Source organism: Anolis carolinensis, chromosome 1 (genome assembly GCF_035594765.1).
Source record: "Anolis carolinensis isolate JA03-04 chromosome 1, rAnoCar3.1.pri, whole genome shotgun sequence".
Lineage (NCBI taxonomy): Eukaryota > Metazoa > Chordata > Lepidosauria > Squamata > Dactyloidae > Anolis > Anolis carolinensis.
In genome coordinates, this window is record NC_085841.1 from 123,881,132 (window position 1) to 123,907,358 (window position 26,227).

Genomic DNA, 26,227 nt, shown 5'->3' on the forward strand with positions numbered 1-26,227 from the left:
AGGTGTAAAAATAAATAACATGTAAATCCGTGAAGCATGCTTTGCTAAAGGCAGGGAATTTAATGCAAGGAGCATACGTATTCTGAAAGTGAAGACTGTGAGGTTTTGAAGAGCCCGGTTACAACTTTGGAGCCAGTGGGCTGAATTTCAGATCTAAAAAAGTGTAGGAGTCAGAGCTAAAATAATTCAGGCTTCTGAGAAGAGAATCGAGAAAGAAAAGGGCTGAAAGGAGGGCTTCAGACTGTGGGGGCGGAGAAAGGATATCAAGATTTTGCTTGCAAAGAACAAGGAGTGTGAGATATAATTATAAGGCAGTAAAATAGGATGGTAGGATGGTGTGGGCCATGGTGTGTGCATATTTATACTCACATACATTTTTGTAAATTGCCCAGATTTCCTGCATCTATTGCTGAAGGAAGATGTTAGGTACCCTGGGTGAGTATCATAAAGACATTATGTTCATTCTTGTGTCTTGATAAACTTTTTAAAAGAAATTTAATTTGATATCACACAGCTACTGTTCCTTGGATGCCTTCAGATGCTTCTTGAAGTAAAGTTACACTTAGTGCTGTAAGGAACAAGAGAGCGCTTATCAAAGATCTAAGAATAGATTAACAAGATCCTTTGGCCAGGAGTGGCAAAGCCGAGGGATATATCTACAGTGTAGAATTAATACAGTTTGGTGCTCCTGTAACTGCCATGGCTCAAGGCTATTGAATCCTGGGTATTGTAGTTTTGCAAGACCTTCAGTTTCTCTGCCTAAAAGTGCTGGTGCCTCACCAAACTGTAGCTCCCATGCAGAGCCGGCCCTAGGTATTTTTCAAGTGTAGGCGAACAGAATTTTGGCAACCCCCCCCCCCCCCAAACCAATCACTGAAAAATAAAAGCACTGGATAAGCAAAAACGTTGGATAATAAGGAGAGATTAAGGAAAAGCCTATTAAACATCAAATTACATTAAGATTTTACAAATTAAGCACCAAAATATCATGTTTTACAACAAATAAACAGAAAAAGCAGTCTAGACTGTGCCCCCGTATGTTTTGCACCCGAAGCGACCGCTTAATTCGCCTCATTGTTGAACCAGCTCTGCTCCCATGATTCCAAAGAATTGAGTCATGACAGATATGGTGTCAAACTGCATTCATTCTATAGTGTTTATGCACCCCTAGAAGCCTCAGGAACATCAAGGAATAAAGATTAGAGCAAGAATCAGAACCAGAACCAGAAGTGGGAATTACTGATCCAGAACTTGTTGGGCCTGAAGAGATATGCCTTCTAGGGAGCACATTTAGAATGACCACCACAATCCTCTCCTATGAGCTGCTATTTCAAAGTGGTAGCTAGCAGCAATTGATTGTTTGCAATGGATTAATCTTTGGTTTATGTTTTCAATATATGCATTTAATGGTCTTATGTTTTATCTGTGTGTTTTAACTATGTTATACCCTGCGTTCGATACATGAAGTATTATGTTGTTGTTATATCTGAAACATCAAATGTGTCATCGTATGACAGGTTTATTATTTATATACACAATACAAAGGTACAACTTATTTCTATCCTGAATAAATGTCCGTATTCATATAGATTTCAAATGGGAGACCCCAATCTCCTCTAATAAAACACAGTAGTCCAATATATGATGATTTAAAAGGCCACTTATAGATATCTTGAAGGACCATATGTGGCATCCGAAGTTGTGGTGGTGTCAGAGAAGAGTTCTACACGGTGACCATGGTTACAACAAGGTAGCCCGGGTGTATTCCTTGTTTCGGTGTTTGGAACACCTTCTTCAGGTGATTGATTCTTCTCTGTTTCTTTAAATGTAACTTAGTATTCCAGTGTGGGATAGGTTTCTGGCATTATATCTGCATGTATAAAACAAACAACATCCCACAGGATGGTAACACATCCGGGCGTCCCTTGAACAACATCTCTGTAGATGGCCAATTCTGTCACACTAGAAGCGACTTACAGTATGTTCTCATGTCTCTTCTGACATGCTAAAAAAACATGGAAATATCCCACCCCTCCCCCCAAACAAAAACCCATAAAGCAAACCTTTACTTTGCCATTTTATATAAGGGACACAATTTTTGTATGCCGTTGTAGACAGTGGGATTTGAACCTCCTTGGGTTTGGTGCCAAATCCCAGCATATACTAAGGACCCACTGTAATCTGAGCTGTGCTCATTTATTCCAGATTACTGAAATTTAGACTGCCATTCACAAAAAATGCATGATAAAATCAAGGCATGGCAAGAGCCTTTTTTGTTGTTAGAAGACCTGCAATTAAACAATTGTCTGCAAGAGAGTAGTTATTTTATAGTTTCCAAAATATTACCTGGAAGATAATTTTCCAATGACATTTTTAAAAAATTAATGGGAATTATGGGTGCTGGGAAAAGGCAGAAGAATCCAACCTGTTATATGTACTTGGGAGTTACAGTAAAACAGCATATAAATTGAGTATGAATATGAACACCCATTAAAAGCCATCTGGGCATTTAAACAAAAAAAATGTCATGACCTAATATATCATAAAGCACTGGAGATGATAACATGAAGCCAGGAATAACATTGGTTTTTGTGAAAAACCAGTTCTCAGGGCAGAAAGCTTTCTTTCATCAGAACATTTCCTTTCTAATTTTATTCAGAAGTCTGCAAGGGCAAGAAATATTGGCCTATTGACTTCTCTCATCAGAACTGCTGTTCCTGGGATGAAGTCTTAAGTTCAAGGATATGGATTTCAGAAAGGTATGAATGATTGAAGGGTGGATATATGATAACTTTTTGGCTCCAAATGACTGCTAAGCAACCCTTCACCAGCTGGCAACTTCCAGACATACTGGACTGCAATGCTTATAACCCCCAAGCAGCATGGCTAATTATGTGGATTATAGGAATTGTAGTCCAATATATCTAGCTAATGTTAGCTAATAATAGAAGGATCATAATGATACAAGACTCAGAATGGTGTAGTTATAGTATGAATGTTGGATGAGGGTTCTGGGAAACCAAATCCTCCCTCAGCCATGGGTGATAGTTCACACTCTCTCAGCCTCAGAAGAAGGCAATGGCAAATCTCCTTGAACTAATTTTTCCAGGAAGACATTGTCACTATGTCTTCTTGGCAAATTCACTTTAGGATTGCTGTAAATTAGAAATAATTAGAAAGGACAGCACCACCCCAACAAAATATGTCAGCAGAATACTGGGTTGGAAAAGGTTGCAAGAGATGTAAAACAACATATGTGGAAATAAAATGCTATACACCACCAATGTCAGGACCCAGGCTGCAGAGCACCAATAACCATACGCAGAGGCCAGAATCTATCTAATATCTTTATTAAAGAATTATATAAAGTCAATAAAAACAAGTGTAGAATATAGTCCAGAAGTAGACCTTTCAGGAAAGGTCAAATATAGTCCAGGAAAACAATGTCCAATATATGATATTAAAGTCCAAAGTTATAATCCACTTCACCGAAACACACACTATTTAGCAAGCAATAGTGTGGGGAACTGTCCATAGTCTTTGAGGCTCAAGGTAAATCCGAAGGAAGGGAAAACAAGGCTGGAATCCGAGAAGCAGGGTCCGTGGTTTAAAACGCAAGGCAAGGCAAGACTTGAGACTTGGCAAGGTCCAACTTGAAACAAGGCAATCGTGGAACAAGAACTGAGTCCATAGAAATCCGTGGAACAAGGCAGGGCTGGGAACTTGATTCAGGAGCTGGGAACTGGGGTACGAAGTCTACACACGATCTCACTCCACGAGCTGACGAATTGACTCCGCCAGGAATCCTTTGTGGCCAAACATCTATATAGGATCTTGTTTTCCCGCCAAAGCACACTTTCTCTGGGGAACAAGAACCGAAACCTATACTGTCCAGATGCAGGACTCCTTAAACTTTCCCAAGGGAAACAGACTTAATCATCTAATTGTCTGGCAGCTATCCTGGCGCTTCGGCGAGTCGCCTCCCGAGCGCGTCTATCTTGATTATAATAAAGGCGGCGAGAAAATGGGGGAGATTTCTGCTCAAGGCTTGTTTGGCTGACTTCTTGTGGGCAAACATCCTGCAGCTGCGAGGGCTCCAAATCTGGCAGAAACGGTGGGAAACCCAAGTTTTCCTCTTCATCTGTCACAACAGTACTAGGAACGGGACTACATGGCCCATGAGTCATCACAACCAAGGTGGTATATTTTTTAAAAATATTCTATAGCTTCAACAATAGTTTGAAACAGTGGAGAAAGCACTGCATTTTCAATCAGTTTATGCCAAGAATATTCTCACTACTTCATTACTTCTTCTCTGGCTGGCCTAACGAATAAAATCACTTTAAAACGTTAGCAACCCTAAACACTATGTTTCGTTTCTCGCTTATGACCTTTTTGTTGCATATAGTAACATGGTACGCTGAAGGTTACAGAGATTTAAAAATAAATTCACTTCATTGCTCTTTGCTTTTTTGGGTGGGTGTAGTGATTTGTGTTTTGTTGATTGCATCTCTAAGGCCGTACACTGAATTATCCCGATAAGCAGAATTTGTTAATGTGGGGAATGAATGCATAGCTGTTCTGAGAGAAATGCTCTTTTGGTTGTTGGCCTTCTAGACAAACTGCATTGCCATAAAATGGGCCACTGTCATTTCTTGTCTCAGACTCTCTGACTGGGGTGTATTGAACTCTATACCCTTGCCGCATCCCCCCACCTCCCTTTGTTATTTCATTAATCACATAACAAACCTTCAATTCCTCTACAGAACATGCTAACTTTAATTATCTCTCTACCGCACAGATGTTTCCTCATTTAGATGTTTGGTGCGTGGCCATTTGTCACTCTGATTTCACAGAGATTTCAGCTTGCATTATATCACAGTAATGTCTTTTCTGCATCTGAGCCCACCGGGGTTAATATGTCCCCTCTGGATAGCAAGCAAACATATGTGGCCTAGTTAGGTGCCTGGATAAGACAGATAGTTCTCCCCATATGGGGATTTGTTTGGAAAAGACCGAGTAATTTTGGTTGATTATATCTCTCTGACTTACTTGGGCTCTCCGCAGCCTACCTGCATGTGCAGAATTGCAGCCTTTTGTAAGAGTTATTACCTTGAAAAGAGAAACACAAGAGTGCAGAACATTTGTCCTTTCAAGATCAAAACAGGTTATTCATCAGAGCAATTATTGCTCTGATAAATAGTATATACATACACACAATTCATCTTCTATTAATGCTCTCGCGTCCCCATTTAAGCAGATAATCAAGCATTTGATCGAGCAACAGCCGTGGAAAATAATGAAGCAAGCCATTCAATGTATTTTTTTGTCCAGCTTTATTTATTAAGAAAGAGCATACATTCCAATTTTGCTTTTATTCTCCTCCAAAATGAGAAAAGATGTCTGTATAAAACACATGGCTACATAGATGCAGCTCACATCTATGAACATTTACTCAGAAGCAAGTGGCATTATGTTCTATTATCCTAATGGCAAAATATGGATGCATTGGGTTGAAGCCAAGGTATACTTACTACTGGCAATAAGCACCCCTAAACTCTTTAGGTTTTACTTGTTTATGATAGCAGGAAGCATCTAAGCACATTGGTTATGGAGTAACTGCCTGTGGACTCAGTAGGACCTAATTTTTGTAAGCACTAAGCAGTGTGTTGGTAAAGCTATGTCCACAACAATCTAACCATCTCTTTTATTTATTCAAGGGAGAATTTCAACTCTGACACACAAACAACCCAATCGTATTTGCTAAAAAGGTCCACAGTATTCAGTGGGACTTAGCCTAGGAGCCCCCGGTGGTACAATGGCTTAAACTCTTGTGCCAGCAGGACTGCTGACTGATAGGTCAGCGGTTTGAAACCGGGGAGCGGGGTGAGCTCTCGTCTGTCAGCTCCAGCTTCCCATGCAGGGACATGAGAGAAGCCTCCCACAAGATTGTAAAACATCAAATATCTGGGGCATCCCCTGGGCAACGTCCTTGCAGATGAGCAATTCTCTCACACCAGAAGCGACTTGCAGTTCCTCATATCGCTCCTAACACACACACAAACACACACATGCACACACACAAACCCCTTACATAGAGGTATATATGAAATGGCAACACAGTTCTTTGCAAATGATGCCTTTAGTTGCATTCTTTTGGGCAATATTCAGAATTTGGATGTAGTCCCGACTATGCAGATGGTTTTTTTCTGGTTGTTGGGCATTTCCCTCATGAAAATGAATACTAGGTAGAGAGCAGCAATAGACAAGCAAAGTGTAACTGTAGTTTGGAGCTTTGACTCGCTTGCCCTCCAAAGCCAAACAAACAGAACAAGCTATTCTGCTGAGAATATTCCTGGGGAAATGTCTCTGCCATTATAAATAGCTAGCTGAGTGTCTAACCATCTCCCGCCACACAACTCGCCCCGTCACACCATAAAAGCCATGAGAAAAAACATATCTAGACTCCCGAAACATGTCTAAAGGACTCTCTCTTTTAAATTCAGAACTAATTTGTCTCTATTTAAAGTACTTCCAAATGATGCTTCAATTGGGCATTCATACAGCAGAGAATTTCGCACGGTGTGTAGAATATAAAGTCTTTTATTTCTGGTTTGCTGTGAGTTTTCCGGGCTGTATGGCTTTTGTTCCAGAAGCATTCTCTCCTGACATTTTGCCCACATCTATGGCAGGCATCCTCAGAGGTTGTGGGGTCTGTTGAAAAACTATGCAAGTGGGGTTTATATATCTGTGTGGAACGTCCAGGGACAATTTCAACAGAAAAGAGGAAACCATGAAAATGACAAATGACAAATGACAAAATGGCTACCAGTATTAAAAAAAACCCTCTAAAATCAGGACAGTAAATAAAAAAACAACACTCAGAAAACAGAGGAATTTCAGACATGAAACAATCAGGGCCAGCTAACACCACCCAACAAAGGATTCCCCCAGGCAGGAAGCAGCCAGGCTTTGAAGCTGCAAGGCCATTCAATGCTAATCAAGGTGGCCAATTGCACCATTCACACTTGCCTCAAGCAGACAAGACTTCTTTCTCCCACCCTGGACCTTCCACAGATATATAACCCCACTTGCATAGTTTTTCGGCAGACCTCACAACCTCTGAGGATGCCTGCCATAGATGTGGGCGAAATGTCAGGAGAGAATGCTTCTGGAACATGCCCATACAGCCTGGAAAACTCTCAGCAACCCAGTGATTCTGGCCCTGAAAGTCTTTGAAAACTCTTTTATTTCTGTCTTGAATTTTCCCCCACTGCTCTTTGTTTTTTACTTTCTTTCCACAGGAAAAGGAGTTGAGGGGCCAAAGACGAAAGAGCAGCAGACCAAGAAACCTTACAGTGCTCAAAACCATGCCTTAGGAAGCACACTAAATCCGATGTAAGCCTAGTCTTACTTTTGTATTTTCCTTTCAGCTTAATAAAACACACAGATTTATTTACAGTGTTCCTTTCCAATTATATTGCACAAGAGACTTGAGGCACTGCAGAACTAATGCATGTTCACTGCCAGGGTTCAATGTGATGGGACTCCTGGGATTTCTAGTTTGGTGAGGCACCAGCACTTTTGGGCAGAGAAGACTATAAAACAGGTATGGACAAACATGGGCCCTCCAGGTGTTTTTGACTCCAACTCCCACCATTCCTAACAGCCTCAGATCCTTTCCACTTAAGTGGCTGAGGGGGAAAAGGAAGGGGCCTTAGGCTGTTAGGAATGGTGGGAGTTGGAGTCCAAAACATCTGGACGGAGGGCCCAAGTTTGCCCAGGCCTGATATAAAGACTTTCCAAAACTACAACTTCTAGGATTCCACAACATTGAGCCAGGCTAGTTTAAAGTGGTGTCAAACTGCATTAAGTCTAGTGTAGATGAATTCAAGGAAAGGAACCTCCCCTGCCTGCTCATTTCACTCAAGAGAAGCGACAATATTTGTGCACCTTCAAATTAATTTACTATGGCAACCCCTTGAATTTGATAGGATTTCCTTAGGCAAGAAAGATAAGAGGTGGCGTTGCCAGTCCCTTTTTGTATTTCTTTAGGCTTTGCCAGTACCTTCTCTGTATATAAAGTCAACAAAACTTGTTTTGCTTGTTGGGGGCCTCCCACCCACGACCTAACCTGGGCCGACCCTGCTTAGCTTCCCTAATCAGGCAAAGTCACTCCCTCCATTCTACCCTTTTGTGGTAACTGGGCTTTGGGAGGGGTTATTCCTGCCAAAACCTGAGGGGGAATTATCTCTCGTTTGTTTCTCTTCCTATTATACTGCATACCGAACCTAGATGCTGTTGCCTTCCCTTTCGTTGACTAATAAGGAAATAGTGGGGCATTTTCTTTTCCACAAGGTCCCCTCATAGATATACACACACGCAACACACAGGGGCGGTTCAACCGCAAGGCAAATTAGGCAGTTGCCGAAATCGCCATCCTCTATGGGGCGCAGTTGAGGCTGGAGGATGGCGCCTTCAGCAACCATTGAGGCACCTCTGCCCAGGCATGGCCTTCCTGCCTCCGCGGCCTGGCCTGGCCTCCAACCAGGCCGCCCTGCTGCCCCTTTGACAGGGAAGCGATCCTGACCTGTGCCTGAGGGCTGTTTCCTCCCCACCAAAGACACCTTCCCAAGGAGGCTTGGGAAGGTGTCTTTGGTGGAGAGGAGACAGTTCTCAGGCGCAGGCCAGGACCACTTCCCTGTCCTTAAAGAGGCAGCATGGCAGCCTGGTTGGAGGCCAGGCCAGGCTGCGGAGGCAGGAAGGCCTCTTACTTGCCGGTGCCAGGACGGAGCGGTAAACTAGTGCTGGCCCCGCCAAGTGGAGGAACAGCGAGATAGGTGGCTGCTTACACCATGCGGCCGCTTTGCCCCGCCCCGTATCCGAGGATACAGGGCAGAGCCAAGCGGCCACATGGCATATGCGCTGTGGTTGGAAAGGGTGAGATGGGCGAGGTGCCCACTTTGACCACTGAGCATGCGCTATGCAGCTGCTTGGCCCCGCCCTCTATCCTCGAAGGATATGGGGCTGGGCCAAGCGGCCTCATGGCGCAAGCGGCCACCCATCTTGCTGTTCCTCCCCTCGGCGGGGCCAGCGCCACTTTACGGCTCGGTCCCACCGCCTGCCTTGGGATGGGTTGCCAGAGGCCCCGGCAAGTAAGAGGCCTTCCTGCCTCCATGTTCCAGAAGCATTCTCTCCTGACGTTTCACCCACATCTATGGCAGGCATCCTCAGAGGTTCTGAGGTCTGTTGGAAGCTAGGTAAGTGGGATTTATATATCTGTGGAAAGTCAGGGTGGGACAAAGAGCTATTGTCTGTTTGAGGCTAGTGTGAATGTTGCAATTGGCCGGCTTGATTAGCATTTAATGGCCTTGCAGATTCAAAGTCTGGCTGCTTCCTCCCTGGGGGCATCCTTGGTTGGGAGGTGTTAGCTGGCTCTGATGGTTTCTTGTCTGGATTTCCCGTTTTCAAAGTGTTGTTCTTTATTTAGGCTTTTCCTTAATCCCTCCTTATTATCCAACATTTTTGCTTATCCAAAGCTTTTATTTTTCAGTGCTTGGTTGGGGGGGGGGGGGCAAAATTCTGTTTGCTTACACTTGAAAATTACCTAAGGCCGGCCCTAACAATACACACTGCCCTTTTGGTGCCCCCTTCTCCTCTCCTCAGGAGTTTTTTCCTCAGGGACCTTTTAGCGTGTCAGAAAAAGAGATCCAGGAAACAACCGGTCCTGGAGGGGAAAGGAAAGAAAGGGGAGGGAAGGAGAAAGAGAGCGAGAGGGAATAGATAAGAAAAAGAAATAATAGAAGAGAGAAGAGAGGGGGAAATAGAAGAGAGGATGAATAGAGAGGGGGGGGAGAGATGAGGAGAGGGAAAAGAAGAGAGGGAGAGGAGAGGGGAAAATAGGGAAGAATAGAAGAGAGACAGAAGGAATAGAAGAGAGAGAGAGAGAAGCAAGGGGAGAGCAAACAGAATAGGGAGGGAGAGCTGAAGGGCGGATAGAAGAGAAGGGGAGAGGAGGGGGAATAGAAGAGAGGGTGAATAGATGCGAAAGAAAGAAAGAAGAAATAGAAAAGAGGAGGGGGAAACAGAAGAGAGAAAGAGAGGAATAGAGAGAGGCGAGAGATGAGGAAAGGGAAAAGAAGAGAGGGAGAGAAGATGGGAAAATAGGAGGAATAGATGAGAGAAAGAAGGAATAATAGAGAAAGAGAAAAACGAGAGAAGGAGAGAGGGAATAGAAGAGGGAGGGAGAGTTGAAGGGTGGATAGAAGAGAAAGGGAGAGGAGGGAGGAACAGAAGAAAGAAGGAAGGAATGGAAGAGAGGAGGAGGGAGACAGGAGGGAGGAGAGGGGGAGGGAAGAGAAGCAAGAGGGAGGGGGAGAGGGGGAATAGAAGAGGGGGAGTTGATGAGGGGAAGGAATAGAAGAGAGACAGAGAGAGCCTCCAGAGGAAAGGGAATAGAAGAGGGAGTGAGGGAAAAGAGAGAAGAGCGGGAGAGGAAAGAAAGAAGGAATAGAAGAGAGAGGGAGAGAGGAGAGGGGGAATAGGAGGGGAAATAGATGAGAGGAAGAAGGAATAGAAGAGAGCGAGAGAAAGAAGTGAGGGAAGGGGAGAGGGAATAGAAGAGGGAGGGAGAGTTGAAGAGTGGATAGAAAAGAAGGAGAGAGGAAGGGGGAATTGAAGAGGAGGGAATAGATCAGAGAAAGAAGGAATAGAGAGGCGAGAGAAAAGAGGGAATAAAAGAGGGAGGGAGGGGAAAGAGAGAGGAGAGGAAGGGGAGAGAAAGAAGGAAAGAATAGAAGAGAGGGAGAGAGGAGAGGGGTAAATAGATGAGAGAAAGGAATAGAAGAGAAAGACAGAGAGGCAAGAGAAAAGGAGGGAGGGGGAAAGAGGGAGAGAAAAGGAGAGAGAAGAGGGAGGGGAGAGAAAGAGAAAGAAGGATTAGAAGAAAGGTGTGAGGGAGAGGAGAGGGAGGGAAGAAAAGAGAGGGTATAGAAGAGAGAGGGAATAGATGCGAGAAAGAGGGAAGGAATAGAAGAAAGGGAGAGAGGAGAGGGAGGAGAGAGAAAGAGGGAAAGACGGAACAGAAGAAAGAGGAGAGGGGGATAAAGGAGAGGGGAGAATAGATGACAGAAAGAAGGAATTGAGAAAGGAGATGGAGGGGAGAAGAGAGGGGAATAGATGAAAGAGGAGGAATAGAAGAGAGGTGAGAGAAGAGAGGGAATAGGAGAGGGAGGGAGGGAAAAGAAGAGAGGAGAGGAAGGGGAGAGAAAGAGGGAAAGAAGGAAGGAACAGAAGGGAGAGGAGATAGAAGAGGGGGACTTGAAGAGAGAAGGAAGGAATAGAAGAGAGAGGCAGAGAGAGAGAAGGAAGAGGGGGGAGGAGAGGGGGGAATAGATGCGAGAAAGCGGGATGAAGTAGAAGAGAGGAAGAGAGATGAGGGAATAGAAGAGGGGGCACTTGAGAGAGGGGAGAATAGATAAAAGAAGGAAGAGAGAGAGGCGAGAGGGGGGAGAGGAAGGGTGGGAAAAAGAGGGAGAGAAAAGAAGAGAGGGAGGGGAGAGAAAGAGGGAAAGAAGGAACAGAGGAAGGCCTGCGAGGGAGGAGAAGCAGGGAAGAGAAGAGAGGGGGAGTTGATGAGAGAAAGAAGGCATAGAGAGAGAAAGGCGAGAGAAGAGGGGGGGGCTAGAAGAGAGAGCGAGGGAATAGGTGAGAGAAAGAGGGATGGAGTAGAAGAAAGAGGGGGGATAGATAAAGAGGCTAGAGAAGAGAGGGAATAGAAGAGAGAAGGGAAAGAAGGAACAGAAGAGAGGCGGAGAGGGCGGGAAGAGAGAGTGTGGGAGGGAGGGAATAAAGAGAAAGAGAGAAGAGAAGGGAGAGAAAGAGAGGGAAGAGAAAGAGAGGGGGGAAGGCTCCCTCCTCCTCCCTCTCCTGCGCCGCACCAGCCCTGAAGGGATCCCTCCTCCCCCTTCCCTCTCAGCCAGCCACCATCCACAGGCGCCCTTCGGAGGAGGAGAGGCAGCAGCAGCAGGAGCATCGCCGCCGCGCCTCCTTCTCCCGCCGCTGGGTCCCCTCTTTCCCTCTCCCTCTCGCCGCATCTCCTCCAAGCCTCTCGGGACGAAGAGCAAGACGGGGTCCCGGCTCCGGAGCCGCCCTTCGAGAGAGAGAGAGAGAAGGAACCGAGAGCTGAAGGAAGCCCGGCAGAGAGAGCCCAAGGGGAATCACCTCAGAGCGCCGTCCCGCGCCGTCTTCTTTCTTCAGTGCGGAGGAGGAGAAGCAGCCCAGGAAGAAGAGGCGGGAGGAAGAAAGAAAGAAAAGAGGGGGAAGAATAAGGAGGGAAAGAAAGGAGTGCGGAAAGGCAAGAATAAGGGGGGAAAGGGGGGGACGAAAGAAAGAAGAGCGGGAACAGTTTTGGTTCTGGCGAGCCTGCAGACGCAATCGGGTTTGCTTGCGAAGAGGGGCAAGAAGGGAGGAAAGAAAGGGGAGGTGGAAAGGAGAGAGAGAGGGGGAGAAAGAAGGCAAAGAAGGAGAGCGGATATAGGTTGGAATGTGACAAACCACCAAGCCCGGCCTGTGTGGTAAAACAAGGAGGAGAGGGGAAGGAAGTGTGCGAGTTGAATTCTGACACAACCTGACTGTTTATTGAAAGGAAAGGAGAAGAAACAAGAGAGGGGAGGAGAGGAAGAAGAAAGGGAGGAAGAAGAAGGCGAGAAGAAGTCACAGCCGATCCAGCATAACCGAGTCAGGAGCGCTGCACCTCAGAAGGGGCTGAGGCGCGGCGAGAGGGCGGCCACTCTACCCCGCTGCAGAAGCCACAGCCGATCCAGCTCCAGCGTAACAACTGAGGCGGGAGCGCTGCACCTCGCGCCTCGGGAGGGAGAGTGGGAGGGAGGGCGGCCACTCTACCCCGCTACCCGGAGGCCAAGGTGTGGGCCCCGCGGCGGGCTCCGTCCTCCTCCTCCCCTCTCCCGCCGCCCTCCCTCCGCCCGCTGCGGCTCCGCTCCCCGGCCTTCGCGCTCCCGGGCGCCCGGAGAGTGGCCCCTTGCGCCCTGCCGCCGGCCCCATGGCGCGGAGGGAAGCACCGCTTGAGCCTGCGCGGCGGCGGAGGCGGCGGCGGCGGCGCAAACGGCGGGAGCAGCGCTCTTCCTTCCCCCAGCCTGGGCACCCGCTCGCCTGACTTCCCGCGCTGCCGCTGCCACTGCTGCGAGGGGTGCAGCAGCAGCAGCCGAGGCGGCGGCGGCGGGAGTGAGGCGGCTGGAAGCGGGCTGAGGGCGGTGCTGCTGGGCCGCTTCCTGGTGCTCCTGCCCTGGGTCCTGCTGGTCCTCCTGATGCTGGAGGCGGACGGCAGAGGCGGGCCCCGGGCCCCCAAGAACCAGCACCACCAGCAGCAGACGCCGCCGCAACCCGCCTCCTCCCTCCTGTCTGTCATCTACGTCATCACGCCGACCTACAGCCGGCCGGTGCAGAAAGCGGAGCTGACGCGGCTGGGCAACACCCTCCGGCAGGTGGCGCGCGTGCACTGGGTGCTGGTGGAGGACGCGGCCGGCGTCAGCGAGCTGGTCACGCGCTTCGCGGCGAGCTTGCCCGCGGCCGGCGGGCCCCCCGTCACCCACCTCCACGCGCCCACGCCCCGCAGGTACAAGCGCCCCGGGCAGCCGCGCGCCACCGAGCAGCGCAACGCCGGACTGGCCTGGGTCCGCCAGAGGCACCAGCGCCTCGGACAGGCCAAGGGCCCCCCGCCCCCGGGAGTGCTCTTCTTCGCCGATGACGACAACACCTACAGCCTGGAGCTCTTCCACGAGGTGAGCGGCCCGCCCCGCGGACAGGCCTTTTCACTGTCCCAGGTAGCATAGGTCATATATTATACAGAGAGAGAGAGATCATTCAATATTTTAATATTATATATATATATACATACATACACGTATATACTATTTATATATACACACATATAATACAGTAGAGTCTCACTTATCCAACATTCGCTTATCCAACATTCTGGATTATCCAACACATTTTTGTAGTCAACGTTTTCAATATATCATGATATTTTGGTGCTAAATTCGTAAATACAGTAATTACTATGTAGCATTACTTCATATTGAACTACTTTTTCTGTCAAATTTGTTGTATAACATGGTGTTTTGGTGCTTAATTTGTAAAATCATAACCTAATTTGATGTTTAATAGGCTTCTCCTTAATCTCTCCTTATTATCTATTATATTCCCTTATCCAACGTTCTGCTGGCCCGTTTATGTTGGATAAGTGAGGCTCTACTGTACATACATAATAGTTGTATATGTATACACATATTTATATATATACATACACATAATATATGTATATACAGTAGTCTCTCGCTTATCCAATGTTCTGTATTATCCAACACAGTCTGCCTTTTAGTAGTCAATGTTTTCAATACATTGCGATGTTTTGGTGCTAAATTCGTAAATACAGTAATTACTACATCACGTTACCATGTATTGAACTGCTTTTTATCGATTTGTTGTAAAACATGTTGTTTTGGTGCTTAATTTGTAAAATCATAACATAATTTGATGTTTAATAAGCTTTTCCTTAATCCCTCCTTATTATCCAACATTTTCACTTATCCAATGTTCTGCCAGCCTGTTTATGTTGGATAAGCGAGACTCTACTGTATATACATACACACACACACACGCATATTATATATATATATATATATATATAATGTACACACACATATGCATACACATATAGGCAGTACCCCAGCTATAGTATATGTATATCCATACTGTACCATTTTTATATCGTGTCAGAAGCTACTTGAGAACATACTGCAAGTCGCTTCTGGTGTGAGAGAATTTGCCCAGGAAACACCTGGATGTATTACCATCTTGCGGGGAGGCTTCTCTCATGTCCTCGCAAACTAGAGCTGACAGATGGGAACTCAGCCCATCTCACGTATTCAAACTGGCAACCTTCAGGTCAGCAGTTCGGCCGGCACAAGGGTTTTACCTATTGTGCCACCACGGCTCCGACTACTGTTCCATTATCCACACTCCAAAAGGGGGCCTATACAAAGAAGGATAGTCCATTTTGGGTGGGGGGAGTTGAATGAGGAAAACCAGTTCCCCCATTTTTGCTGGTTATTCCCCACTCCCCTCATTTCCCATTTCATAAATGAAGGTCGTCAACATGGATGGGGGGAATAACAGAAAAACAAGGAAATGGTTTACTCCTTCAACCCCCCACCCCCATCATGAAATGGACTACCTTCTCTGTCTAGTGCCCTTTTGGCCTCTGCCCAGAAAATGGAAAAGTACCTTAATGGATATAATATACCATATATGCACATATACATATACAAGTAGTCCCCGAGTTACAAACTTCCGATTTACAAATGATTCACAGTTAATAACGGGATGAGACAACTGGAAGTGAGAGAAATCTACTCCTAGGATGGGAAATTTACTCCTAAAAGAGTTAAAAACCTCCAAGGAAGGAGCTTCTACCACACTCCTAGGCAGTGAGTTCCACTGCTGAAGAGCTCTTACAATCAGGCAGTTCTTCCTAATGTTCAGGTAGAATCCCCTTTCTTGTAATTTTGAATCAGTTGCTCTAAGTCCTATTTCTAGGGCAGCAGAAATCAAAGCTTGGCTGCCTCCTGCCTCGTGGAATCCTTTGTTGGGAGGTGATTAGCTGGCCCTGATGGTTTCTTGTCTGGAATTCCCGTTTTTGAGTGTTGTTCTTTATTTATTGTCCTGATTTTAGAGTTTTTTTGATACTGGTAGCCAGATTTTGTTCATTTTCTTGATTTTTTTTTGTTGAAATTATCCATATGCTAATGAATTTCAACATTCATCATTTCTACACATTGCATTATTTTTACAGTTTAGATCAGTGGTTCCCAACTTTTGGGCCTCCAGGTGTTTTGGACTTCCGCTCCCACAGTTCCTAACAGCTGGTAAACTGGCTGGGATTTCTGGGATTTGAAGTCTAAAACACCTGGAGGCCCAAAGGTTGGGAAACACTGGTTTAGATGCACCCTAGGACATGATGCAAAGCAAGAGTAGCCCTTTAACCACCACGTCATTATGTGGGTTTCCTCCCTCCTTACATGGGTCTCTTCCTAGGTAACCAATCAATATGATTGTTGTGGTAGCCAAAGGCCATGACAGGGATATAAAAGGTACAGAACATTCAAAATACAGAAAACAATAACCAAAGTTTTTTACTAAGCTCATAGAGAACAAAAACATTTCAACTTATAGGTAAATTTCTGACAGGAAAATCAAATCAAGACTTTAAATCTCCATGGCAGCTTTATCTAGCTCTATCTTTCTGATTGTTTTTGACAAAGCAAAAAAGGGTCACTTTATATGTTACATACTCATTGGATCAACCCAATAACCTTCCTCTCTGCATCTGAGGAAGTTGACTTAAGTCTGCAAAAGCTTATGCTAGCTACCAACTTTTCTCTCTCAGTCTCAAAGGTGCTACAAGATCTCTTTGCAGGCTGATATTCCAGGCTAACATGGTTGTATCTTTAAGTTCTTACTTCTGAGGTCAAGGGGATTTCTGTCTAAAGCAGTGGTATCCAACCTTTGGTCCTCCATGTGTTTTGGCTCCACAAATTACTGATTGGGACTTCTGGAAATTGAAATCCCAAAACCCTGGAGGAACAAAAGATTGGGAACTACTGTCCTAAAGAATTGTAGCCATTGTCCCATTGCTGCATATACACAAGTCTGGTACGCAAATTCATCCTTTCTGTGGTGAAATTTTTAATCATTTATCCTCATCCTTCAGAAATTCCTGACAGGGTGGAAGAGGGGGTAGTTGAATTCCCCTAAAAGACTACACTTCCCCTTTGAAATTGTTCAACCAAATTGGACCCCTTTGTAATTGAGCTTTTTCAAGCATTATCATCCCAGGAATGCACTAATTGATCAAGCACTTAGGAAAATTAAGGCAGCTATTGCTGCAAATTGTGAAATGGGCTCAACAAAGGCTGTCTTGATAAAGGCTGCCTGCAATCTATCCTAGGCTTGGTCCTGTTAATTGTATTTTGTCAGAAACTTCCTATTGAAGGATGAGAACAGATGTGAAAAGTAATGCCTCACCTTGTAAGTACCTGCAGGCAGGCAAAATTAGTAACTGGCCTGCCAGTGTTGTGCTCTCCCACCCAACTTTAAAAACAGTTCAGTGGTCCCTGCTTGTATTGTCAGAAATGTAAGAATTTACTTTTTTGGGTGCCACCTTCCAGAATCCCTTAGTCAGCATAACACTATCAGATGGAAAATTGCCTCCTTTATCTTTAATCATTGTGTAGAAGAGAGAATTTCTGCATATGTTATTGAAGATTTATTTACAGCGTCCCTTTCCCATTACTATGTTAAAGAGAGTTGTGACAGGGAGTGCATCTACACTGCACAATTAAGGCAGCTTGACACCACTTAACTGCCATGGCTCAATGCTTTCGAACCTTGGGAATTGTAGTTTGGTGAGGCACCAGTACTCTTTGGCAAAAAAAGTCTAAAGACTTTGTAAAACTATGACTCCCATGATTTCATATTATAAAGCTAAAGTAGTGTCAAATTGCATTAATTTTACAGTTTAGAGGTGCATCCCAGGTAACAAGAAATGGCTCTGAAATACTCTCTTAAAAGTATAAGAGTCCTCTTCAGTTTTTAGTCTTGCAGCTCTACATGGCCATTGGAGAACTATGGTAATTTTGCTCCAGCATAGCTTTTGTTGCCCCTTTCCTCCTTCTGCCCAAATGATGCATTTACTTCTCAGGGAATCTTCTTGCATGCTGTGCATCCATCCCACCAGCTCCCTTCCACTTGCGTCAACTGTGCTGGTTCAGCAATACCTGGATCCCCTGTGGCAGCATGAGTTCTCATGCCTGCCAAAACTAGCTTGGGACAGCCAAATATAGACACATAAATGCAGGTGCTTCTAGATTCCCCCCTCCCCACTTTCTTGTTGTTGTCCTGCAACAGACTTAACTCAGAAAACTACAGACCTCTAGATATTCTGATCAAGTCAGCCCTGTCAGTTGACATATCTTTGTTTCTGCTTCTCTTGAGTTTGCATGCTGGACGGCTAGCAAGTAAGTTCTTGCCAGAGTGAACGCTGGAAAGGACTCCTGTACATTTGTAAAGAGAATTTCAGCAAGTGTTGCCTTATTGCATGACAAGTAACACCGGCTGAAATGCTACAAGAGCACTCTCCACAGTCTAAGATGCTTTGGAAAGTTTCCTCACACATAGGTTTTGTTGGTCGAGTAGTCTTATTAACAAAAGACCCTCCCCATAAATGTATAGCACAGTAACTTATTAGCAGCAGCATGACCCAGCACAGTAGCCAAAAGTTATAAAAAGAACAAAAGCATGCAGACCAATGTTATTTCTTCCTTTGGAGGCTTTTCCTGATAGCAAAATAATATGGTTACACTATTTATAAAAACAAGGCTTCCGTAACACAAATAAAGTTCTTTATACTTCCTTCTTTGCTTCCACGCTGGGCGTCTTTCTCATGAAGATAAACAGCTTCACCCTCACAGAGCCTCCTCTTACAACACACTTACACAGGAGTTTCACACACAGCAGCTTTCACACTGGAGCTTCACACAGTAGCTTTACACACGAGGCCTTCAACCTGGGGCTTCGCTCACTGAAGCTTCTCACACCAGGCCTTCTCACACTGAGGCTGACTAACACTGAGGTCTACTAAGCTACAGGCACACCTGCCTATATTGAACTGCAGTTTTGCTGAGTCATTGCATCCATTTAAACCTTTCAGTACTTGACTTGCATTTTTGTAATTAAAAATACCTAGTTAATTTTTTAATATCTCTGACATGTTTGAGATACCAAATCTGTCTGTAGGTAAGAATACATACTCAATTTAATTCAAGCTGGAATATTTGGACAAGGTATATATCTTTTTTTTCTATGCCGCAGTAAAAAGGTAAAGCTAAAGGTTTCAGTATTGGGACTAAAAAGAAAATGTCAAATTGGGACATGTAAACAAATGTTGATAACTTTTGACCATGTGTCTAGTTCCTCTCCTGACCATTCATCAGTTCAGCATTAGGAGAAAAGATCTCCAGGGCAGAAGGTTTTGACATCCAGGTACATGGAAGTCAAAACTCTGGTTAAGTACCATCTACCATGCATAGAAATTTCCTTTGGCCTAATCCAAGGTACCCTCTACCCATTGATGCCCCAAAACTTGGGCTGCCATGTCAAAGGACTGTGGTTTCTGCAGCCAAATTTGGGTGCATTTTTACTTAATTATCAACAGCTTCTTGTAACCCAGTCCCGTCACCCCAGCTTTGGCAAGAACATCATTTCAGTGATTTTAAGGTACATTTCACTCCATTCTTTAGCTCCAAAGTAACTTGCAAAAAGTCCTCACTATAAAATCAGTAGCTCTTTTATCTTTCCATTCCTCCTGTTTTGCTTACCTTGCTGAGGTATTTTCGTCATAGATCATCACCCTTTGTCATTTTCTTTGCTGTAAATTCCTCCAGAATAGCCTATTCCTTCTCTCATAATTGCCGTTCTTGGAGCCTGTCTTATCTTCCTCTGAAGCATGGAGTGGGGGTGGACAGATGCAAAGCCCATTTATACAGTGACTAAACATCTTGTCATAGCATCTGTAGGATGAGAAAGAAAGAGAAACTATATCTCTCCCCCCTTTAACTCTGTGCTCTTTGATTGAATGCAAGCTTTCCCTTCAAGAGTCCTTCCTCCCCTTAAAAGTGGGAGCTGTTGGGTCTCACTTATCCAACATTCGCTTATCCAATGTTCTGGATTATCCAGTGCATTTTTTGTAGTCAATGTTTTCAATACATCATGATATTTTGGTGCTAAATTCGTAAATACAGTAATTACAACATAACATTACTGCGTATTGAACTGCTTTTTCTGTCAAATTTGTTGTAAAACATGATGTTTTGGTGCTTAATTTGTAAAATCATAACCTAATTTGATGTTTAATAGGCTTTTCCTTAATCCTTCCTTATTATCCAACGTATTTGCTTATCCAATGTTTTGCTGGCCCATTTATGTTGGATAAGTGAGACTCTACTGTATTTGGGAAAGTGTATGTAGAGGAGTAAGGGAGGTTAGCCAGGGTTTTGTTTTCCTTCTTTGATTTCCTCACTGGCAGAAGGACACTTTTTTTAGGCGAAAGACATCAAACTGTCTTGTAAAAGTGTCAAATTTGGCTAGCGGAATAATATAGACAACTTCAGAACTGATACACTTGCCTGTTCTGTTCTGTTTGGATGGTTTGACCCTGGACTTCGGTGACTCTTTGGAGAGGTTGTTTGACTGTATTATTGTGTATGTAGCAGAGCCTTCTCTTTAGTAACTAGGCCAGGTGCATTAAGAATCAATAGATTAAAGCCAAGGCGCTGCGGAAAGATAGAGAAAGCACATTGAGTCCCCAAAGAGTCCTTTCAGGAAGGCTGCTCAGTCTTGCTGAAGTGTGCTTAGATTTTTTTTTCTTTTGAAATGCGCTTGCTTCTTGGCAGGTGTTAGTTGGCACCCACATGCCCCTCCCGTCCGTCCACATTCAGCTGAAGAGCCCCTGCTTCCTGGCAGTCTTATTCCTTGAAGACTTTATTGAGAATGTTGAAAGGAAGGGATTTGAGTGGTTTCTTTTCTCTCTCTCACTAAACTATGGCTGTCTCCTTGCAGCTCTTTAAGGCTGAGAAATTTCTTGGTGGTAATTTTTTCATCTCAGTTTGCTTGCAATTTCTTTCTTTTTAAACTGCTGGAGTTTTTCTGTAGGAGGTGGACTGTTTTGTCCCAGATCTTGTCCCATTTCAGCCTGAAGTGATGCTTGAAGAAAAAAGTTGTTGCAAGACTGGCCACCTCTCTCTTGAAGTTTAAATTAGTCATGTACTAGAGGACACAGATAAATCAGGAGAGCAAGAAACAGAACCGCAGTGAAGACCAAGTGCAGAGACAAAGTATACCAGCTGAGGTCACTGTGATTCTTGTGCGATGACTACTTAAAACAAGTATTCTCTACTTGCATTGGGTTTAGCCTTTTATTTCCTACTCATTATCTCTCCTTCAGTACAGTGCTTATTAAAATTAAAGGGACAGATGAACCCCTCTTCAGTCTGCTGGTTGCAAAGCTTAATTTGAAAAATTAAAAGAAAGGCAGCTGATGTTTGCTTTCTTCCACAGTCCTTTCTTCTGTATGCAGGTGTGTGTGTGTGTGTGTGCGCGCGTGCGCGTGTGCATGCATGTTACAAATACACAGCTTTGTGCAGGAAAAGGTGCACTTTGAACAATTCATACTAAAATGCACACACTAGGGAGCTCATTACTTTCACATTACAAAAGCAGGATTGTAAAGACTGTTCCTCTTATATCATTATTATTAGCTCCACTTTAACTTTGAACAACGGCCTATTCTTTACAAAGGGATGGATAAGTATTATTAAATCTTGGTTGCTGTGAGTTTTCTGGGCTGTATGGCCATGTTCCAGAAGCATTCTCTCCTGACGTTTCGCCCACATCTATGGCAGGCATCCTCAGAGGTTGTGAGGTCTCCTGGAAACTAGGCAAGTGGGGCTTATATATCTGTGAAATGTCCAGGGTGGGAGAAACAACTCTTGTCTGTCTGAAGCAAGTGTGGATGTTGCAGTTAGCTACCTTGATTAGCATTTAATGGTATTGCAGATTCAAAGTCTGGCTGCTTCCTGTCTGAGGGAATCCTTTTTTGGGAGGTGTTAGCTGGTCCTGATTGTTTCATGTCTTGAATTCCCCTGTTTTCAGAGTATTGTTCTTTATGTACTGTCCTGATTCTAAAGTTATTTAATACTGGTGGCCAGATTTTGTTCATTTTCGTGGCTTCCTCCTTTCTGTTGAAATTGTCCACATGGTTGTGGATTTCAATGGCTTCTCTGTGTAGTCTGACATGGTGGTTGTTAGAGTGGTCCAGCATTTCTTGTTCTCAAATAATATGTTGGGTCCAGGTTGGTTCATCAGGTGCTCTGCTATGGCTGACTTCTCTGCTTGAGTAAGTCTACAGTGCTTTTTGGGTTCCTTGATTTGTTTTTGGGCAATGCTGCATTTGGGGATCTCTATGTAAACTTGTCCACAGCTGCATGGTATACGGTAGACTCCTGCAGAGGTGAGAGGATGTCTCTTGTCCTTTGTTGAATGTATAATTTCTTTGATTTTCTCAGTAGGTCTGTAGATAGTTTGTAGGTTGTGTTTCTTCATCAGCTTGTCTATGTGGTCAGTGGTTCCTTTTATGTATGGTAAGAACATACATGTTTTTGGCCTTGCAGCTCTTCTGATGTCCATATCTATTATTATTATTATTATTATTATTATTATTATTATTATATCACTTTGGTGTAATCTTTCCACTGATACTAGCCTTTTCTATATGGTTTATTACTTTAAATGAGTGAATACAATTTCCTAAAACTGAGGATAAACCAAGGCATGTTTTGCTTCGCTAGCAGAAGAAAGCTAAAAGGTAGTGTTTTGTTTTTCACTGTCTTTTATTAATGTTTGTAATAGCTATGCATCTCTTAGAGATACATTCCTGAACTTAACATGGAGACCAGAACCCATGGATAATAGTGAACCCTATTGAAATAGAATCACCGTGGAGGACCTAGTTAAGAATGGGGAGGAGGTGAGAGAATCTACCCCTCAGAAGGGAAATTCATTACTGAAAGAGTTATCATGGGGAAAATGTATCTCAACTGAAGCTTTATTGCCAATCCTTGTTTCTACATCAAGACACATTTTTTCAAAATCCAGTTATCACAGGGACAGAAAGTGAGGTTAAATATTCTGAACAGGGGTACAGACAGCAAAACAAATGCCACAGGGGTGGTAACCCTTCCCTATGTTATCCAAAGCTAGCTAGCTATATGTGGAGTTACACTTTTAAAAGTCCCTTTCCTGACTTAGATACAAACTCAGCTTGAGCAAACCTACAGAACCTATCTTGTTCATAACTTTGAGACTGCTTGGACTTTTAAAACAGAGCTTTCCAAATTATGTGTCATGACATCTAAGTGTGTCAGCTGCAGCGTGTAGGTGTGTTGCATGAACATAATGAGAAACTTCTGAGTCCATGTGAAATAAGCAAAAATCATTTTAAAAAATATAAATAAAATATTATAATGAGATATGTTGTGTTTCCATACATTTTGTTATTATAATTTATGTATGAATCCAGAGTTCTTTGGAGGAGTGGTTTAACTTCTGGTTTGCTGTGTCGCGCAATTATGCATATCTCAAAAGTGTGTCACCAATGTTTTTGGAAAGATCTGTCTTAAAGGATTATTCAGTAATCTACCACAAAATGTTTTGTGTCTTGTGGATAGCATGCAAGACACAATATTTTATCATTCCCTTTCCCCTCTTACATTATAAAATATGGTGTTTACAATATTTATTACAATTTATTTATTACAATATTTATATCCCGCCCTTCTCACCCAACAGGGGACTCAGGGCAGCTTACAATAAAACACACATATAAAACCTGTACAATACACTATAAATCAGTTAAAAAATTAACTTACATAAGACATTCATAAAACGCATTATAAAATACAGATAGGCGTGTTCAAATTTAAAAGACTGGGTCTGTCAATTGAGTTCCAGCGTACATAATAGTAATTAATGCTGCTGATTCTTATTCGAAAGCCTGGCCCCACAACCAAGTTTTATTTATTTATTTATTTATTTAAAGTAACCTTGCCCAAGCGCCAGATATTTTAGAGACCAGTCCCCATAACCCCAGGCTGTTGACCTTGTGGTGAGGGAAGAGAAGGCAGTTTCACAATATTTATAGTAGTTATGACCACATATCTTCTTTGTTTAAAAATTAAGTGGATATTAGAGTTGATCATTTTAAAAATGCACACTTCACAGGACAGTTGTGTTCTCTTCTTCCCTTCAAAAAGTTCCAAACGAACACTATTTGTGGACTGGTGGGTGATAGAGCTTAGATAGTTGACATCATGGGCACATATCCAAATTGATTAAAAATTGCAGAATTTTGATTTGTCCTTGTAGACCTGTGTAATTCTGCACATCTCAGTCTCTGACATCTAGAGCTGTGTATTTATGCTGCAACTAGTGTGCATTTATTATTTTTATGAAAGCATATGTTTGATTGCTCATGTCATTGTTCTACTAGTTTGTTGTGCAAATAATTCGTTTTTGCACTACTTTTGAATAATTGCCAGGGTAATAGTTAATGCCAATTTAAGTGTTCTTTCTCAGTCTTTCACCTGTAAACAGAGATTCACATAACTTTACTTTCTAGGAACAGATAAGGCAAATGAGAAAATACCTTATTTTTAAAAGAACAGACTAGCAAAAATATTAAAAATCCAAAGTTGCAGGTACCAACAAATGAGATCATATTTCCCAGAGGTTAGACTGACAATTTTCCTAGTATTTTTCTGCAGGCAGGTGAGAAGACCTTTTTATTTTGATAGACCTTTGAGAATTGATTGCTTAGGGGGAACCGGCCTTGTATACAATGTGCTTTTCTATTTCACCCGTTTTTTTCTTTTTAAGGCGTTGCTGTAATTTTTCGATTTTAAAGTACTATCAGTTATAAGAGACACACTAATTTCAGTGTCACCAACAGAAAAAAAGCTATATATATATATATATATATATATATATATATATATATATATAAGCACCCACAATTCTGAGATCCATCTCATTTTAAGAGATATTTATATAGAGAAAATGTGTCCTAGAATTGAAGAAATGCAGTATGTTTTAAACTGGTTTTAATTTTTTGAGAGTGTGATTGCTTTTTAAACTGTCAATTGTTAACTTTTTAAATGCTTTCAGCTACTTCGAGTCCACACCAAAAGAAAAACAGGAGATGATATAGTATGACCCCCAGATTTGCAGGGAATATATTCCTGAATTTGTCATAGAAACTGGAAACCATGGATAATAATAACCCTTTTGAAATGACCGACCTCTGACTGAGTTACCATACAGTTGCTCTGAGGACCTAGAAAATCCCTGCAATTGTATCCTCTCAAGGAACTTGATAGGTCCTCCAATATGCCTCTGTAACTGCCAGTTGAAGCACACCATAAAATCACATAGAAAATTTCTGGAGAGGATCTAGTTTGTGATATGCAAATAAGTGAAACTGTGGGTGCCATTGTTGTTGTGTACCTGCAAGTCATTTTTGACTTAAGGTGTCCCTAAGGTGAACGAATCATCAGGATTTCTTGTCAAGATTTATTCAGAAGGGTTTTATTATTGCCCAGTGGGTTTCATGGTTGAGCTGGGATGTTATGTAGTAATTACTGTATTTACGAATTTACGACCAAAACATTGAAGGCCCAAAGGGAAGGGTAATATTGGGGGTCCATGGGGATGCCTGTGGCTTGTACTTTGTTGTACTTTATGGTTGGAAGACCCTGTAGCCCTTATCAAGTATTTACCATAGATAAACAGATGAGTTAGTTAGCAGGGGAAAGCCCTTCCCCTATTGGCCTCCCTGTCTGCCTGTCATCCTTCCTTTCTTTCTTCCTATCACCTTTTTCTGAGAACACCTCTTTTATTCTTCTCCTGTGAATATGGAGAGATAAGATGTATGCCGTAAATTAGTTGATTTATTTCGTGTCAAAAGCTTTGCATAAATAAATAAGTATAAAACTGATAAAATAAAGGGAGCACAAACAGCTAAATAATTTTAGACCAAAAATGGTCAACAGCAACCGCATTGTCTGTAACTTTAAACAGTTCTTCCTCTGCATGTGGGCAAGCATGCAGATGCTGAGTTGTTTGTTCGGTTCCACAGTTGCACAAGGTGGAGAATTATTCTAGGGGCTTCATCACATTAAGACAAACTAATGAAAACGTTTGGCTGAGTGGAGCTCAATTTTCCTATGAAACAGAAGAATTGCTTACCCTCATCACACTTCCATGCAACTCAGTATATATCAGCATACTTTGAATCAATTTCACATTACAGTTCTGAAGCCCTGGCCACCATCCCTCCCCCCACATTATTTGTTGAAAGAAATCCCCCTCTCTTTAAAATCTCAGCCTCCCTTCCTACTAACGGGAGATCTGAGAAGTTTCTGAGCATGCTCAGTTTGCCCCTTTAGGATGCTGCTAAAAGAGGAGGAAGGAAGGAAGAGGGATTAGGTATTTCAGTGTTATTTCTGTCATGGGAGAAGGGGGACAAACTGCAATT

At 43.3% G+C, this 26,227-nt stretch overlaps 1 protein-coding gene across 1 annotated transcript in view; it reads left to right on the plus strand.

The window, feature by feature from the left end:
* The first annotated feature begins 8,855 nt into the window (after positions 1-8,855).
* The window catches only part of b3gat2 (beta-1,3-glucuronyltransferase 2), a 42,759-nt gene continuing 25,387 nt past the window's right edge, over positions 8,856-26,227 (plus strand). The window contains exons 1-3 of the mRNA XM_062957352.1: positions 8,856-9,155; positions 11,978-12,131; positions 12,844-13,799. Coding sequence (XP_062813422.1) covers positions 8,856-9,155; positions 11,978-12,131; positions 12,844-13,799 — 1,410 coding nt within the window. The remainder of the gene's footprint in view (positions 9,156-11,977; positions 12,132-12,843; positions 13,800-26,227) is intronic.